Consider the following 18,340-nt stretch of genomic DNA (forward strand, 5'->3'; position numbering starts at 1 on the left):
TCTGAAGGATGGGTGAGCCCTGGAGCCTGGACATCTGAGTCCAAATTTTTTCTCCCTGTCAACCTATAACCTCTTGTTGTTCAGCTGTCTCATCCTTAGAATGGGATGATATTACCTGCCAGGAAAGTTTCTTGTGAGATTAAATATAAGAATATGTATAAAGAGCTGAGGACTTACGACTTGTGTATCAGGAGAGCTTGTTGGATCTTGGAAACCGGCAGTATTATTTTCACCTTCCCATGTCATTTGGACCCACAGGATGATGACACTGATGACACATTAAGATATGTCATGAAAGATGCTTGCTGGCAGAGCCTTTGGAAATTAGTCTTCAGCATGGACTTAGGGACTTTTAAATCTTTCTGTAGAATTTTTCTTCCCACTCACTGTCTTTGACTGGGACAGTGTCGAATTGGTTTAGGCAGGGCAGGGAGACCACTCAGTGTGTCCACTGTCATCTGCATGTCGTTCAGACAGTCTGCTTAGAAGGGGACTACAGCACCCGCATGAAACAGGCGTTTGATATTCTAAGCCACTTGGTTTTGAAGAGGCAACACATATTTAAAATTGGAGCCAACTCTGTTACTGCCATGCCTATATTATTATAATAACTAAACTTCTTTTTAAGTCCCTTAAAACCAAAGACAAATAGCTACAGTGCCCAACAGTGAAGTCAACACCAAGAACATTGATATAAACCCGTTAAGGTTTTGTGAAGTAAAGTGCTATAATTGACCAATCATGGTGTGATTCATTGTGTACAGCTTTAGGCTGGGCGCTAGGGTACAGAATGTATAATCCACGGTCTTTGTCCATTGCCACTCAGGGTGTCATGAAAGACCAGGCATGAGACAAATACATAGGCTAGTGTGCTGCAAGAGCAATGATAAAAGAATGTCTCAGATACCGGTGAGTGAGATGATGAAAATGCACCTGTAAGAAGGTGGTCCCTGATCAGGGTCTCTAGGGTGGATGAGGTAGATAGTGAGATCACTGATTTGAGAAGGAAAGATGTTATATGTATAGTGGGGGGGAGGGATATACAGGTTCCTTAATACATTGCTTTACTGTGGTTAAGGTGTAAGTAATAAAGGAGTTCTATGCAAGAATTAGAACAAGGAGGCCTGAAAGACAGCTCAGTGAGGAAAGATGCTGTCTGTCAAGCCTGAAGACCTGATTTCAATCCCTAGGACCCACGTGATGGAAGGAGAGAACCAACTTTTAAAGGTTGTCCTCTGATTTCCATATGTAACTTCCATATAACATATATGACATGGCACATGCCCCCCAGTACACACACACATAATGCATTAATTAGTGTGAGTAGGAATTAGAACAGTGCTGTATGAGCGATGGGCAGTCTTGTGAAAATTAAGATATGTGACATGAGCAAGTTTGTGCATCCAGAACTATGTTGGCTTTTGTACAGAGGGGACACAGAAGGGAGACACCAGGGACTGGAAATCCTGAACCATAATGTGTTAGACGTTTTTCTTCAGATCCTACAACACACACCTGAAACAATCAACTTATAGAGAAAATGTTTGCCTTGTCTTACAGTTTTAAAAGTTTTTGTCTATCCTTTGGTGCTCTATCTTATGTGAGCCTGTGCTGAGACATCACTGCATGATTAGAGCCCATGATAGAGCTAAACTCTCGCGAGGACAGATCAGAGTGCCACACCACAGCATCTTATACAGGCATACCCCCCAGTGACTCAAAAGCTTTCTACAGGGCCCCACCCTTTAAGCAAGCCAGCCTCTCTCAAGAGTGTCGCACCAAGGACCAATATTTGTCATGTGGGCCTTTGGTGGACATTTAAGATCCAATCTAGAACATGCTGTCTAGACCGTGCTGTTCAGTACAGTAGCCACTGGCCTCAGGAACTACTTAAATACATAAAATCAGTTGAAAGTCTACAAAATTGGAGTCTATGTTATGCTAGCCTCACATGAAGTGTTCAGTGGGCATATGTAGACAAGGAGCACCCCCACCCCCACAGAGCATTATGCCAAGCAGCACTACATATCAACAAATGATAATTCTGCCTCATCCTAATGATATAAATGAAGACACAAATAGATTTTCCAGGCAGGAAGTGTTTGAGGATCTAGAAAGATGGTTCAGCAGTTAAGAACACTTGGTGCTCTTGGCAGAAGATCTGAGTTCACTTCCCAGCATGCACATGGGGCATCTCACAACAGCCTGTAGCTAGAGGGGATTTGAGGCCCTCTTCTGGCCTGCACAGATACCTACACACACCACACAACCACACAATACACACACACACACACACACACACACACACACACACACACACATACACACACACACACACACACAATCTTCAAAAATTCATTTGAAAGAAAGTGTTTGAAAAGCCACAACGTGTTAATAAAAAGTATTGTCCAGGCCTATAGGAAAGATTTGTATCCTCACAAGAGCAAGCTACACTGATTCATTGCATTTTACCTCATGAATATGAAAGACATGGCATAAGGAATTACAGAAAATATTTCACAAGTGAACTCTAACCTCCATCTATATAACCTGATCTGAATTTGACACCTCCTAAAGTGCAGAGCTGCTTGGGAAGTGTGATGTGTAAACACACAACCTGGTGAGATGTAGTGGCAACATCCAAGAACACACAGCCCCAAGCTGTGAAGCAGTTCATGCTGGCGCTCCTGTGCGAGCCACTTGAACTTGGGCTGCTCCAAAGGCATGCCGCCCTTCCAGTAACTTAAGTACAATAGCTTGTGTGCCAACCGGAGGGTTGACAGGACCCTCATCTGAAAATAACTTGTTTTCAAGAAAATGCTTAACTGAGCTTTGGTGAGTTCATTAAAGTGGGAGCGAAGCAGGCAATTAGGTCTCGCACTGTAAAAATCAGAACTTTCCACGGCGTGATATAAAATAGAGCGAACCCAGTTAGACCAGTACTACCTCACTGAGAAGACCTAGGTCAGAATGAAAATTCCTTGGGTGAAGGCACATCACCTAGAACTGTGTTCTAGCATTCTCTCTGAGTCTCCTGTCACAATAGAAGCAATTCTCTCATGACACACAGGGCTCCCCCAGCTCCCGGGGAAGATATATCCCTCTCAGTAACTAATTACACTCACTTCAGGCAAATTTTACCTCTCTCAAACATGCATAAGCTCCCATGTTTGATTCCCACCAATACTGTAAATTTGTTTGTTTGGTGTCTACATGTGGGCAAGGAAGAGCTGGTAGGATCACACTTTTCACTCCTAACACATGTCACCCCTTTTTTGGTTTTGGGAATCCAATATTGGGGCTTGTGCATGTTAGGCATGTTATATGCCCTGAGTCACACCCCACAGACCTGTCCAATTCTTACCAATTGATAAAAAAAAAAAAAAAACAATGGAGCTGATGCAATACTGACTCAAACCACATATATATGTATTCTGATCCCAAACACTACGCATTTGACTTCAGGGCTTCTCAGCCTCAGCACCACTGTATGTGAGGATGGACCATTCCTTCTTATGAGGGACTGTCCTGAGTCCTGTAAGATGGTTAGCAGCCTCCCCGACATCTGCCTACTAGATGCTGAAAGCCTCCATCCCCTGCCACTGCTGCTGTAACCAAATACCTTCAGACATTATTATCGAATTACCTGTGTAGCTGCAACATTCCTCCAGAGGAGAAGTGATCTAGCATAAGATTAGTAGTAAATATTTGTAACCAGGAAGATAAATTGATAGAAAATTAAAATGTATATAATGAAATCTATATCTGTATTTTCATTTTGAGATGTTCCACTCATCAGATATCATGTTTGCATTCTGCAATCATGATTGGAATTTCTGCCAGGTGTGGTGGAGGTTGTGTTATTAAAGTCATTTGTGTGCTGGGGAGGCTGAGGGAAGAAAATTATGAGTTCAAGGCTGGCCTGGGCTACATCGTGATTGGCAGGAGACCACAGCTACCTTTGTTCTTTAAACAAACATTTAAGATGCAGGATAGAGATTCAGTACCGCCAATCAGGGTGGTGATGTAAATCTTGATGCCAGTTAGAAAGTGCTTTGAGCTTGAGTTCCTTGCAGTGCTGAGCCCAGTAACACTGCTATCCGCGTGCTTGGTTGGGAAGAAGTGGACAGCCATCTGTTGCATCTCCGCCACACTCTTTGACACCTGCGATGTTCTTATAAACACAGTAGTAACTTCCCACCAGAAATACTTTCTCTGGGACCCCATGTTCCATTTCTTGTTATTTAACAGGAAGGGACTCAGCCTAAAGAACATGCAATTTTTTTTTCTGGAGGCAGAATGCCTGGAATCTATTTCTAGTTCCACTAAATGGCTCCATGGCATTGGCCACGTCATTTTCCCACTAAGGCTTGATGATCAGTTTGAGGAAGGCTGATTTTTCTTCTGAGTGCCAACGACAGGCTCAAAGTTAGGTTAAAAGAGGAACAAAAAGGTTGGCATGGAGAATAAATTGATTCATATATTGAAAAGTTTGGAGGCAGGAGTGCTTCAGGCTTGGCTGAATTCAGGTGTTCCACCAACAATAATCAGTAAGTTTTCTTCAACTTTTTACATCTCTGCTCATCTTTCATTTACTTCATTCACAGGCAGGATCCCTCCTCCCTCTTGGTAGAAAGATGTCTATAATCATTTAACCCTCACACTCTCCCAGGTTCAACCTCAACCTTCTGTGGAAAAAGAACATGGCTTAGTGAAACATGGAAATGGGTATCAGGGATTGGAAACCAGTATTGAGGAAAGTTGTTTAAATACTCTCTAGCTAGCTGTTTTGCTTATATCAAAACAGTCTTTTTGAACTCAGCTTTAAGAAAGAACACTATTTTTATTAAGTCCTTAAACTTATGGTGCCACAGGGGGTTTTCAGGTTTTAAAAAGCCTGGGTTCTGCCTATGGTTAGCTACCCCCCTGGGGATGAATTCTGTGGTGCATTCCAGAAGAGCACCAATGTGTGCTTTTTGGTTACCACCCTTACATGATGTAGGCAATAGTACAATGAACCATGCAAGGCTTAGATCAGAAGACTGGAGTTCAAAGCATAGCTCTACAGCTGCTAATGGGGCAACCTTTGGTCTCAGCTTCTCTTACCTGTGAATGGGAAAGAAATTAGAATGTAATTAGATCTTGAAAGTTCCGTGAGTGTTAAAGGAGAAAGTATGCATAAATTATTTAGTTCAGTTCTTAGCATAATGCATGATCACCTACTATGTGGAACAGGTAAGGAGTCTGGAAGTTATTGCCACTGTCAACCTGATAAGCTCTAGAATTACCTTGGAGACAAGCCTCCATCTAGGTGTGCTTTGTTAAGGTATTTGAGATGGGAAGACCTACCCATTAAGAATACTGGGGTCCTTGCTCTTTGCCTCCTGACTGTGGATACAATGTGACCTGCTGTCTCAAGCTCCTGTTGTCAAGACTTTCCCTCCCTTTGAACTAAGGGAACAAATAAAGCCTTCCTTCCTTAGGCAGCTTTCCTTACGTATTCTGTCACAGCATCATGACAAGTAACTATCAGAGCGGCTGATCAGATTTATATTTGTATTCCTTTGTTCCTGGTACTGTTTTTTTTTTATTTTGTTGTCTCTTAAGCATATCTCTCTGCTCCACCAAATATCCTGACACCCCATCACTACATAAATCAATTACGTATTGCCTACACAGAACACTTTAATATCAGTTCACCATTAATCTTTCCAATGAAAAAGAACCAGTTGTTTTTAAGTGAATTTGGGGAATTGTTCTCCAGCACACCCTCTGTCATAAATTAGTGAATATATTAAAAATGGCTGGGCAGAGCATCAATTTCACTGTGACTATTTATTGTTTGGGGAGGATGAAAAGAAAATGTAGCCCTTTGAACTTGTTGGATGAAGTCTCGAAGTCTGGATCTGAATCTATGTGCGCAGCAACATGGCACTGTAATGGACACAATGGGAGTTGGAGCAATATTCTTCCACCACAGATGGTGTATGATGAAGCTTTCAGGGATGACTGCAGTGGTGGAAGAGTGAGAGCCTGGAGCATGGATGGCAAATAAGCCCTGTACATCTGCTCCCTCTCCTCATCCATGTCTATGAGTTTTCTAATTGATGATGTCACTAGCTTCCCACTGGAAGCTAGGGCATACCAGAATCCTTCTCCACATGGCATTTCAGCAGTCACGACCCATCTCTCAGACATTGCATGGAATTGCTTTGTCTGGCTACAGGTCTGGCTAAACAGAATTTTTATGAGTGAAAAACAGTACAAAATCTTACTCATCTGAAAACAGATACATTAGCAAACTGAATTCGTCTCTATGATTAAGGTCACAGAGAATCCAATCATGCAGATAATCAGAGTTTGATTCACATGGGGGATCCTGGAAAATCCATGTGCCTACACACTTACACATGTGTGAGATCGTAGGAGCTTAATAAATGATATGTTGCTACCCTTGCACGTTCCTCTTTACTTTGTAACAAATCAGTTCAGTGTGGTTTTCTGTACATTTGCTGAGGACTTCGTACTCATTCACAAAGAACCTGGAGAACCCATTGGGAATGAGGAGTTCCTGCCATACTTGACCTGGTTAGCTGCCCACCCAGGCTAAGGCTTTCTGTAAGAAAGCAGAGTCCACGAAGGGAGCCAAGGAAGTTCCAGTTTTCTCCCCTGTGCCTTGGAACCCGTTCGTATCTACACAGATGGTCTCTGTCAGTTGGAATAGTCAGGGGCAAATGCAGCCTAAGCGAACAAACGTAGCAAACGACCTAACAAATAGGGAACAGCACACTGTTTTGACTTGGGGCAGATCTCGGGATTTTGAAATTTCCCAAGTAGTGGTAGGTACCAGCATGAAGAACGGAAGAAGCTACCAAAGCAAAATCAATCAGAGTTCAGAGAAGCAGGGAGCTAACAAGGGCCACGCGATACTATGATACACAGTCACAGTACGCGAAGCCACCCCAAAGCTTCCCCTGTGCTGTGACTCTTCTTCCCTTGTCTGTATTTGTGTGTATCAAAAAGTTCTGTTGTCTGAACTGTGTGAAATGAGTTCATGCTGGACAGAATCCCCAGAAGTTCACATAAAGAATGATTTCACAACAACTATCCCACCAGGCTCCTGGAAATTTGCACTCGAACCTTAATTCTACCTCAGTCGCTCGAAGGAATTTTTCTTTAAAAATTGGCTTCCAGCCATCCTTGTTCTTCAACATCCAGTTTCAGATCTGCCTCAGTAACACACGCTCTAAAGCCTATTGATTGTGACTTAAAAATCTCTCGCTACCTGAGCCCTACTAAGTGGACATCAGCACTGACTTCACAGGGCCTGGGCAGGACCCATCTGCAGTCCGAAGCCTTGAAGAAGGGTGGAGGGTAACGTCGTTACAAACTTCAAAACAAAACGACAGCGAAAACTTTGAATTCTGTCGGACGGTAGCTGCTATGTGTGGTTATTCAAAGATGTGCCTATTTGAAATCTGGAAGTTGCCCTGGGATTGGGAGGAGGCACCTTGAAAGTATCTCTCTTGCATAAATTCCTTACCTTTGATGTAACATCATTACTATTTATTGTTATTATGATTACTATTATGATTATTATTATTTTGATTACCACATTACTATGCTATTTGGGCAACCACCAGGAGTAGATGCAGGGTGGATTTGGGAAAGACAAGCCCAAGTTTAAGCCCTGCCCTTGACATTTTACTGACTGTTAAACATCACTTCTTTGTCCATTTCCTTGTCTATAAAATGAGGATATTCTATTCTCGTATTTTATGGGAACATGTGGTCACTCTAACATAATGAGGTTGTTTTGAGGATTCAGAGAGATGATGCAAGTCAACAGATCAGTGCAGTGAGCAGCAGATAGAGGCCATGCAATAAGCCATAGCAGTTACAATGGTGGTCGTTATCGCTTTATTGTTAGAAGATCTATGAGAGAATTATTGATGAAATGCTAGTATTGATTCTGATAAAATTCCACAGCACCCAGTCCAGAGCACCTGGCAAAAATGCCATATCTTATATTGCTCCCCAACAGCTATGAATGTATTGTATGCTTCAAATCAAACTCCATTTACCCGTTGACATATCAGAGATGGTTCATCATCATTTCAGTTATGTTGTTGGTCAAAAAACTTAAGATTTGAACTTTAGGGCTGGACAGATGCCTCAGTGGCTGGGAGCAGCTCTTCCAGAGGACACAAGTTTGGTTCCCAGCATCTACATGAGTCAGTTCATATCTCCACCTACAGGAGATCTCACACCCTCTTCTGCTTCCATGGGACCATGTACATACATGTAGGAACATACTTAGAGACACATAAATTTTAAAATCTAAAAACCATTTACACTTTAAAGGTATCTTATCTCCTCCACTGTGTGCCACCTCTGTCCCACCAAAGGGTGGCATGCTAACGGTGGTTTGACGCCTCATTGCTACTGTTCAGCCCATTCTCTCCCAGAGAGTGTTTTCTTCAGAGACTTGCTGAAGCATCCACTCTTTCAGGAGTCCTTATTTCCTTTTCTCCCCTGAACCCTACCAGGCATCTCCTTCCTCTGCCCCATAGTATCCTATGTTAGTACATTCCACCACCCTGAGTTTTATCACCTGAACCTCACTAGAGGTGATCTCTGAGGGTCGGATGATGAGGAATCCTTAGGATTCAGCAAACTGCACATGCACTTATTGAACCCAAATCATCCATCTAGGGCACCATGTAGTGCACTTAGTAATAAATCAAGAAATGTAGTTATGAAAGGAGCAACAAGTGTTGGTATCTGCCTGAATGTCTGAAAATACCTCTCTGTGTGTAGTTCTTTAGGGAAGTACAATTCTTCAGGCATAGACACTTCCCAGCATTGAACTGTTTGTATGAACCTCAAGTTTGTTTTCCAAACATCCTACCCTTCCCTCCATACCCCAGCTTGATGGGATGCTCCTCCTAGCTCATTTTCATTAGTTTGCTCATGAGCAAACAAGCCAGCCACCAATTACAATGACCCTGGATGCAAGGACACAGTTGGTGATGAACACATAGCAGTTGTCATCGCTCAGAAGTCAGTGTCAGGAGGCTGCTTCCATGAAGAGGTTCCAATAATCATCTGTGTGAAAGGGACTTTCTCTAGCCAAAGGCAGCTCCAGGTTACTGCCAACTCTACCAGCCTGACTACTGTTCCCTATGGCATGGAGCAGCCGTGCTTTGCCACATAGGAATCTGCCACGATGTCCAAATAAGTCACATGATACAGGGAATGATCAACTCACTGGCATGAAGATATGAGTCCTTTCCACCTGTTTTCACCTTCTACCCTAAGCTAAAGGATTTGATTTAGTGAAGCCTCCTTATTTGTTCACTAGGAACACAAGTCTAAGTAACAGGTAATAATAGAGTCTATGAGGATGTTTAAATGGGCAGATAGGCTAGAAAAAGTAGTTCTCATTTCAAGCAGGCAAACGTGGAGAGTTTTACTGAAGAGAAGCAGAAGTCTTGAGAATATTGGCCAGGTGGTAGAAGCAGTGTCCATTAAGGTGGGAATGAAAATCTATGTAAATGTGGAGTGGCTTGGCATGTTCAAGTAAGAGAAATAAGAATGCCCAATTGACTGGATAATAAAGAGCCAGATGGAGAATAGGAAGGGTGCCCTCTGGGTGAAGTAGACCATCCAGAGAAGGTAGGGCATGCCTAGCATTATGGGAAGTTCAGAATTCTTCCCCCATACAGTGGAAAGCCGTTGGAGGGTGTGAAGATGATATGACCTGATTTCTACCTATGAAATACCATCTTAATACCATACTCCTGTGGGGAAGACATGGAGTCATGCAGGGTTGGTGGGCAATTTCTCAAGAGCTGAAATTGGGAGTCCAGCAAGGAAATAGTTTAGGAAGAGATGAGGAGGACTTAGAATTATAGCAAAGGAGATAGAAAGACCGAGACCTTTCTGGACTGATTTCATTCAAATGGATGCCCTTTTTGAATTATATTAATAAAGTATCAAGTATCATACTACCAGTGGTATGCATTTGGACTGGTGAAGAAACATCAAAACCATTCTGAAAAGCTCATCTGGAACACTTCATTTAAAAAATATATTTATATTGTCAGCTGGTTTCAATGTGACTTTCTTAGGATGCTCTCATGACACTCATTGCTGACCTTTGACCCCTCTGTCCTCTTTCCCAGGTCGTCCCATTCCACCTACATCCTCGTCTAGCCTCCTCCCATCTGCTCAGCTGCCTAGCTCCCATAATCCTCCACCAGTTAGCTGCCAGATGCCATTGCTAGACAGCAACACCTCCCATCAGATCATGGACACCAACCCTGATGAGGAATTCTCCCCCAATTCATACCTGCTCAGAGCATGCTCAGGGCCCCAGCAAGCCTCCAGCAGTGGTAAGGAAACTCTGTGGTGTCTGAATGTGTGGTGTTTTGTGGTTGACATTCGTGAGTCTCCAGCAAAACGACAACTACTGAAACAAAGGCTGGGAGAAGGTGGTGTGGGGAGCATCAAGGTGAAACACATTTGTCATTTTTGTGGCATGGTAGTTCTAGGATGCGTCTGTTGAAGGTCACAGGTTTTACTGATTGTAACAGGCTCTGGGCCTCCTTCTATGGGAGGAATTTGCCTGTGGCTACATGTGAGAGAGCATGCTGGGCTCAAAGGTGAAGTGTGGGGAGACACTGGAATATTGAATTTTGTATTACTATGATTCTGGTCATAGCCAAGTGACCCTGGACACCCTCACGTGCCCTGTTTATGTGCGTCTCAGTTCCCTTTCTTTTTATCACTGGCTTCTGCCTTCCCCTTCCTTGCTTGTTTTATACAGTTTCGCGATTAAAATGTATTCCCTTGACATGAATACTGAATGTCGTGCCAAGACTGAAGTGTTTGGGGTACGACCTCGCTATGACCCTCTGCTTGTGCCACTTCACTTGAATTTAACGAGCTGATCATGAGGTACTGTGATAAACACAGCTTCTGAATTCACAGTTCGTGTTTGGGTTTTCATAGTCGCAGAACAGAGGGAATGAACATGAAGTTCTGTTCCACTTTTGAGGATTGTGTGTCTCAACTCCCACTCTCTAAGTCTTAGATAGAATTGGCCCAAGCACAACAATAACCAGGCCATGTTTGGGATTCATCCCTTGGTGGACCGTTCACCTGAACAAATAAATAGAGAAGAGGGCACAGTTGGCTAAGGATTTAGTATCCATGGCCTGAGGGGAGGCCATGGTACAAATTAGCTACTCCTGACCCAAAGCTTTGGCACTGCCTTTTGAGTTAGCCCCTCATGATGTTCATTAACACAGCTCATCAAAAGCAAGAGAGAGATTTGCATGTCAAGAATACTCCCTAAAAAGACTGCTTTGGCTCTATCCATGAATATAAGCTACCAATGGTCTCAACCTCTCCAATTATAGAAGACCTCCTAAATACATTAGGATGATTCATTCAGCAAATGGACCAATAGACTGCTACTTGTGATGGCCTATGTCCTTCTTCAAAGCCAGGCCTGATATATTTAGCAAACTCATATTCTTTTTTTTTAAATTATCTAATCAAATCTCTCATCAAATGAGCAATCCATTGTTGATATTATGAAGGCCTTTAATCTACCATAAATCTTTATTAGAACTCATCAGAGCTTCTAGTTTGAGAGAAATGTGATTATGGCACTCTTAAAATGACATTACATCATCGGGGTGATTGGTTTATCATTTGGAGAAGAGACATCAATCATAACTAACATAACCACACAGTAAATGAATTCAACCTTTCTACCGTGGAACAATGACACCATAATTGCTCAAAATCAGCCTTAAAATGAAATCGGAAAATGCTCTTTCTTCAAAGATGATGTTAACTTAATGGAATATATTATGAAAAATCATGTTTGAGGAAATTCTATATAATTAAAAATATGTGGAAATATATTCCCTTTTTTTCTTTCATCAGAACCTGATTTTAGCTACAGTGCTATTTTTTCTTTTCTTTCTTTTTTTTTTTTTTGTGTGTGTGTGGCAGAGATTATGTTGCATTTAATTGAACTACCCTCACTTGTGTTTTGCTACTTTTTATTTCATACTATGTAATCGTGATGAATATTGTATTATGAAGGACAAGAGGCTTTTAAAATGAGGTGCACCTGCTGATAGCTTTTGAAAAACAGACAATTATTAAAGAGAAAGTGAGCTTTTAGAAATGGCATCCTTTTATGCATGTATGGATACCCAAGCAAAGATGATTTCCATAAGCGAGGTCAGTTCTTATCTCGGGGCCATCCAGAATGTTTTCTTAGTGATAGCACACAGGGTGATTTCTTTCCTTTTAGATGCTGTATCAGATTGTAGGTTGTCAATAGAAGATTTTTGTTGGCTTTGTATAGAAATCAAGAGCTCATCATTTGGGTGGACAGAACAGATCTGTGTGTTTAGAGCCAAAATTATTCATTTTTCATCAGTTACACCAATTTGTTCAGCTCATTTAAAAAAAACTGATAGTGATTTTAGCTTCACCAAGAGGAGAAAACGCTACACAAATGTGAAGGTCCATTTTCATACCAAACTAGAGCCCATGTTCATATGCTTTCTCCAGCAGCGGGGGCGGGGCGGGGCGACACCTGATAGAATAGTAGCCTTGTTCTCAACTGGAGGAGGATGGGCTAAAGCTAAAGCAATCAAGTAGTGACTCAGTTTCCTTCACTCCTGCTTGGCTAAAATGAGAGCTTGCCCAGCTGGAGCATGTGTGTGCGCACTTGCATGTGTATATATCTCTGGTGGAATGGATTAGGGGTCCAGGGCAAATTGGGGTTTCTATCAAGATCTGAATGCAGTTGCCATGAATTTAAATTTGACATAAAGGATTGAAAATGGAGTTTGACACCAAAGATGTAGAGTGCAGCGCGGTGCTGGAGTGTTTTCAATTGAGTTTGATGAAAGGGGCTGAATTTGTCAGGGGTTGTCACAGCCCCGGCACAGGGCCCCTGTGTTTGGGTGTGTTAAGTTTAGCTGGATAATTACACCGAATATTTTTAAGTTGGTCCCTTGGCAATGACACTGGAATCTTAAGATCATGTAGCAGTTCAGACTTTGTTGGTTTTTTTTTCCCCTTAGTTAAAATAGCTTCCAATATATTCAGCCCATCTACAACAGGAAAACATTATTTCTTGCCCTCCTCTTAGTGTGTCACTGATTTGATGTTGTCAAAGCCTGTCATTAGGAAAGTCACAGCACATGTTTCTTGCCCAACACACCTCTGTTTTGAAGAGACAAACTGGATATAAAATACAGGAACTAAAATCTTTTTCCCCAGCAAGAAAACCTCCTCAAACAATGAGCGAGTTTCATCTTTATGTGTTGACTGTCATTATTTTCTATGACTACAGTGCATTCTTTAGTGCATGGTACTAAACTCTCAGCACCTTTGCAGCCAAGTTGCTCTAACCCTCCATCTATGCCAATCAAGCAGATATACAGGTATAGTTGGAGAGATATTTCCAGAACTGATAAAACCAGCTCCTGAAACATTTGCTTCTACCAAGCTCTTACCTAGCTATCTTAATGCTTGCCTTATTTATATGGCATCAAAGAGAAAAAAAAGAGCACTCTTTCTTCTCTCTCTCTCTCTCTCTCTCTCTCTCTCTCTCTCTCTCTCTCTCTCTCTCTCTCTGTGTGTGTGTGTGTGTGTGTGTGTGTGTGTGTGTGTGTGCGTGTATGTGTGTCTATGTCTGTCTGTCTGTCTATCTGTGTGTGTCTCTCTCTCCTTCTATACTTTCTCCTTTCCTGATTTTCTTTCTTCCTCTTGAACCTCCCTCAAAACAGTTATTTATAAAACCTCTAAAACTATAATTAGATAGCACAAGAATGCACAGGAAAGTCTTGGGAGGAAAGCATTATGTTTGTTCATACGTATAAATCTGTATTCCTTTATTTAATACAGATAGGAAACAAGACTAAGCTTCCTGGTAGCCAAGGCAAAAAGAGAAACAGATTACAAGGTGCATAATAAACAAGAGAGACAAGCAGAGCAACTGATTAAGGAAACACTGCAGTTCTCACTATGAAGCCAGAGAGATTTTCCTTAGAGAAGGTCATGTATACATCACAGATGACTGGATGAGTCTCAGCAGTACCTGTAAAACATATGCAGTTTCCTCCCCCAGACTTGCCATAACCTCCCTCTAGGTAAAGCTCCATAGCACTTTCAGTTTAGGAGCAATGTTAGAGGTGCTCAAAGATGGCCCATTCCAATGGCAGAACTTGGCTTGATCCATGACAACTCTCCATTCTTCCCATAGACCTTGTGAACTGCAGATCTCATGGGGGACAGACGTGTAGTCCCATTGCTCATTTGATGTTGATATGGGAATTAGCAGACTTTGCAGTTACAGCATAGTCCAAAGCCTTGAAAAGAGATGGCCAGTATACAAGTTTGTCTTGATGATCAACTTGATGATGCTATCCATTCATGACAAGGAAGGCACCCTACCAGGACCATCTCATTCATGGGAGAGATGGGGATGTGTGAGAAGGCTGCACACTCAAGTGATGTCCTCTTCTGACCTCCAGAGGCACCACGAACTCACATAGAACATGTATATATACATACAGGCAAAACACTCATACACATACAATAAACCTTTAAAACAATGATGAATGAAATATCTTCTCCTTTTAAATTTAGTTTGGAAAGGGAAAGTCTCATTTAAAGTACTATGAATTTTCTTGCTTTTTGGCCCATGAAAGTTGAATTTCATGTAGGATTTCCAGAGAAGTTTGGAGTAATTATTCTCTTCCCTCCTCCTTCTTTTCCTCTCCCTCTTTTCTTTTCTCCCCTCCCCCTCCCTCTCCCAAAGTCACTGTATGTGATGATGAGATTATTTATCCCACCTCTCTCCTTGCCTTCTTTTCCTTCTCTTGGTTTCATTGCATTCTTTAGCTCCTTTACTGTGCCCTGGCAGCAGATTCATAATTGATGACCAATAAACATTTATTGAGAGGATTAATGCCATTGATAACCCCGTTGCTTTGATATATTTACTACTTTTTGTTGTATATGGTGGAGAACTTTATGGAAAGAAGACACCATAGGATATATTCTTATATATTGTATATTTGTTATATGTTGTATATTGTATATACATGCATTTACATATACATAAGACATATTAAATTTTCCTTTTTGGTTAAGTGTCTTTAAATAATAATAGATCATCTGTAAATGATAAAGTTGTGTTGCATTTTTATGCACATTTACACTAGCAACACAAGAGCCTGGGAGGCCTGGGTGGGTTACAGTGAGGAGGGCAGCCCTAGGAGGCTAGCCTTGAATGGAGGGTGCTAGCTTTGGGTTCAACGCTCTTTGACTTTTCTTAGAGTCAAGTATCTCTCACTTTCTCAACTTGAATTTTTCCCACCTGGGTCACTGGGCTCCAGTTCTTCCCCTCACCCCTGAGATACCTGTACCAGCCTTTCCAAACTCTCTCTCTCTCTCTCTCTCTCTCTCTCTCTCTCTCTCTCTCTCTCTCTCTCTCTCTCTCCCTCCTTCCTTGTGCTCAAATGACATTTTGCAATGTCTGGATTGCCAGTCCACTGAGCAACGTGGGCTGACTTGAGGATGCTCTGAGCCGGCCACACGGAGCTGTCCTTCTTTCCCCAAGTGCAGATCCATGTAGGACTTGGCTGTGAGCTCACAGGCCTTTCTCCCTCAGTACTAGGTATTATTCTGAGAACATGAGTACTTTTCATTACGAACTTTAATTTAACCCCCACCATATCCCGTGTAGCAACAATTATCATCACAGTCCTTTCACAGTTGAGAACACTGTGGCACAAGGAATTTGGACAACTGGTCAGCGTTGGTCACACCATGGGAAAATAAAGAGCTTAGACCTTAAACCCTAATTGCAAGACAACTTCCTAACTACAGAGTCTTTCTCTACCTGCCCCACAGTAGATGTTAACCTCAGAATATGTGCGTAGCATATTGAGATGTATGACAGAAAGTGGAAACTTGCTATCAAAGGCCAGGGGTTAAAGTTTTATAAAAGCTGAAAGCACCAGGTATACATCACAAAACACCCTCTGCTTCTTGGCAACTCATACCACACTCTTCCAGGGAGATTCTTATTCTAGTTCAGGGGCCCTAAAAACCCTTAATTTCTCATATCAGGCATAGCTGACCATCTCAAGAGCAACTGCATAAGGGGGAAAGTCTAAAGTAGAGGCTGGAGAACTGGACTTTGTCTGTATTTTTAAGTTTTAAGGATATGTGCTCTACACTGAACTCACCCCACATTCCTCAACCCTCCCTTTTTCTTGTTCCTCCAGGCTCTCCTACTCTTGCTCCTCCCCCACAGCTCCCTCCCTGTCCTCATCCCATCACCATTCTCCTTGTCCCCCTTCTCTCATCCCACTCCATCCAAATTTTCCTCTTTGTTCTCTAGATAATCCCACCTTCATTCTTTCCAATGTATGTGATTTTCTAGTACTGTATAACATCTAGGGACCACAAAGGAGGAAAGACATAGGACACTTGTCTTTCTGAAACTTCACCTAATATGATTGTTTCTGGTTGGATCCACTTTTCTGGAAACAGCACAACTCCATTCTTCTTTATGGCTAAATATATATGGATGTGTTTGCGGATGTATATATGTATACACACCCGTGTTTTCTATATCTACTCCTCTCTTCTTGAACATCTAGGCTGGTCCATAGTTTAACTACTGTGAATAATAGTGCAGGAAATGTTAATGTGCAAATATCTCTGTGATGTATTAACTTGGGGTCCTTTGAATCAGTACCCTGGTGTGGAAAAGCTGGGTAATATAGTAGATCTAGCCTAATCTTTTGGAAAACCTTCATACCAATTTCCATAGAGGATGAACTATTTCACATTCTCCCCAGGAGTGTAGAAGGATTCGCTTTTGTCCACATCCTTGTGAGCATTTGATGTTGCTTATTTCCTCAATGACTGACATTCTGACTAGAGTCGAATGGCCTCTCAATGTAGTTTTGATTTTCATTTCTTTGATGGCAAGGGAGAATGAACATTTTTTGTGTGTTTATTGACCATTTGTGTTTCATCTTTTTCAAACTCTCTATCTCATTGGTCCTTCTATTGACTGGATCTGTTCAGTTTCTTGCTATTTAGATTTTTGTGTTTTTTGTATATTATATATATTAATCCTCTGTTAGATGTACAATGATTTTCAGCCACTCTTAGACACTTTTTTTTTTTCACTCAGGTGACTTCGACCTTTGCTCCACAGAAGGTTTTTAATGTCTAGAAGTCCCATTTGTTGATTGTTTTGACCTTATTTCCTCTGTGACTAGAGTTTGGTTCAGAAAGAGAACTTAACCTTTCTATACGTATTATCCCTGACTCACAGCATGTGTAAAACTTGTCAAATCCTTTAGTCTTTCTTGGCCTCAGTTTACCTACCTGTCGTTGGTTATTGGCTTGAAAGATGTCTAAGCTTCCTTCTTATGTAACATTCTGTTTGTGAGTTTCTTATACCTACCTACCACAAGCTTTCTCAGAGCTCAGGACTTTCAATCTGTTCTCTCTCTCTCTCTCTCTCTCTCTCTCTCTCTCTCTCTCTCTCTCTCTCTCTCTCCCTCTCCCTCTCCCTCTCCCTCTCTTTCTCCCTCCTTCCTTCCCTCCCTCCTTCTCTTCCTCTCTTCCCCTCCCCCTCTTCTCCTCCCTCTCCCTCCCTTCCCAACCTTCCCTCTCCTCCTTCTCCCTTTTCCTCTCCCTCTCTTATTAAGGTGGGCTTCACCAATGCCAACACTGAGATATACAGTTGTGTAGAGCAAATCATTGCATTTTTACCTGTATACATTGAGAAGTATTGAAGTCTTGTAACACAGAGCTGATAATAGTGGCAATAACCTCAACAACAGGGGGAAAAAATAGTTTTACCAGCATAAACTTCAGGTTCTAAAGACTCCCACCCCACTTCCAGAACAAAGTCTCCCATGCCAAGATTTGGCAATGGATATACCCCTCAGGTCCGAGACACTGCCAACTTGCCCAGCAATGTTATGGAGATCATACTTTCTCTTCCTTTCATTTTTCCTCCTTGTAAAATGCATATAAACACACGTGCATGCATAGTTTGTCAGTCCACCAGTTTCCAGCCTGGCTAGGGTGGGGACCATGCTTTTGCACCACAGTGCCCGGGAGCACACAATGAAGATGGACAGGTAATTCCTTTGGAGATGCACAGTGGGAAAGTGACAGGCAGCAGAGAACTGCTTCTCCTCGGCAAATAATCTGGATATTGACACAAATCCCTGGGTCGATCAGCACTGTGTATCTTCTGCCTCTC

General features: G+C 42.0%; 1 protein-coding gene across 20 annotated transcripts in view; it reads left to right on the forward strand.

Annotated features, from left to right (window-relative positions):
* The window catches only part of Tenm2 (teneurin transmembrane protein 2), a 1,246,916-nt gene that overhangs the window by 863,265 nt on the left and 365,311 nt on the right, over nucleotides 1–18,340 (forward strand). For 17 of the 20 annotated variants that reach the window (XM_052758549.1, XM_052758552.1, XM_052758554.1 and 14 more), the window contains one exon: nucleotides 10,188–10,397. The exons of the other annotated variants lie outside the window; for them this stretch is intronic. In XM_052758549.1, coding sequence (XP_052614509.1) covers nucleotides 10,188–10,397 — 210 coding nt within the window. The remainder of the gene's footprint in view (nucleotides 1–10,187; nucleotides 10,398–18,340) is intronic. 20 annotated transcript variants of the gene reach the window in all.

Source organism: Peromyscus californicus, unplaced genomic scaffold, assembly GCF_007827085.1.
Source record: "Peromyscus californicus insignis strain IS unplaced genomic scaffold, ASM782708v3 Scaffold_3__1_contigs__length_106647218, whole genome shotgun sequence".
Taxonomy (NCBI): domain Eukaryota; kingdom Metazoa; phylum Chordata; class Mammalia; order Rodentia; family Cricetidae; genus Peromyscus; species Peromyscus californicus.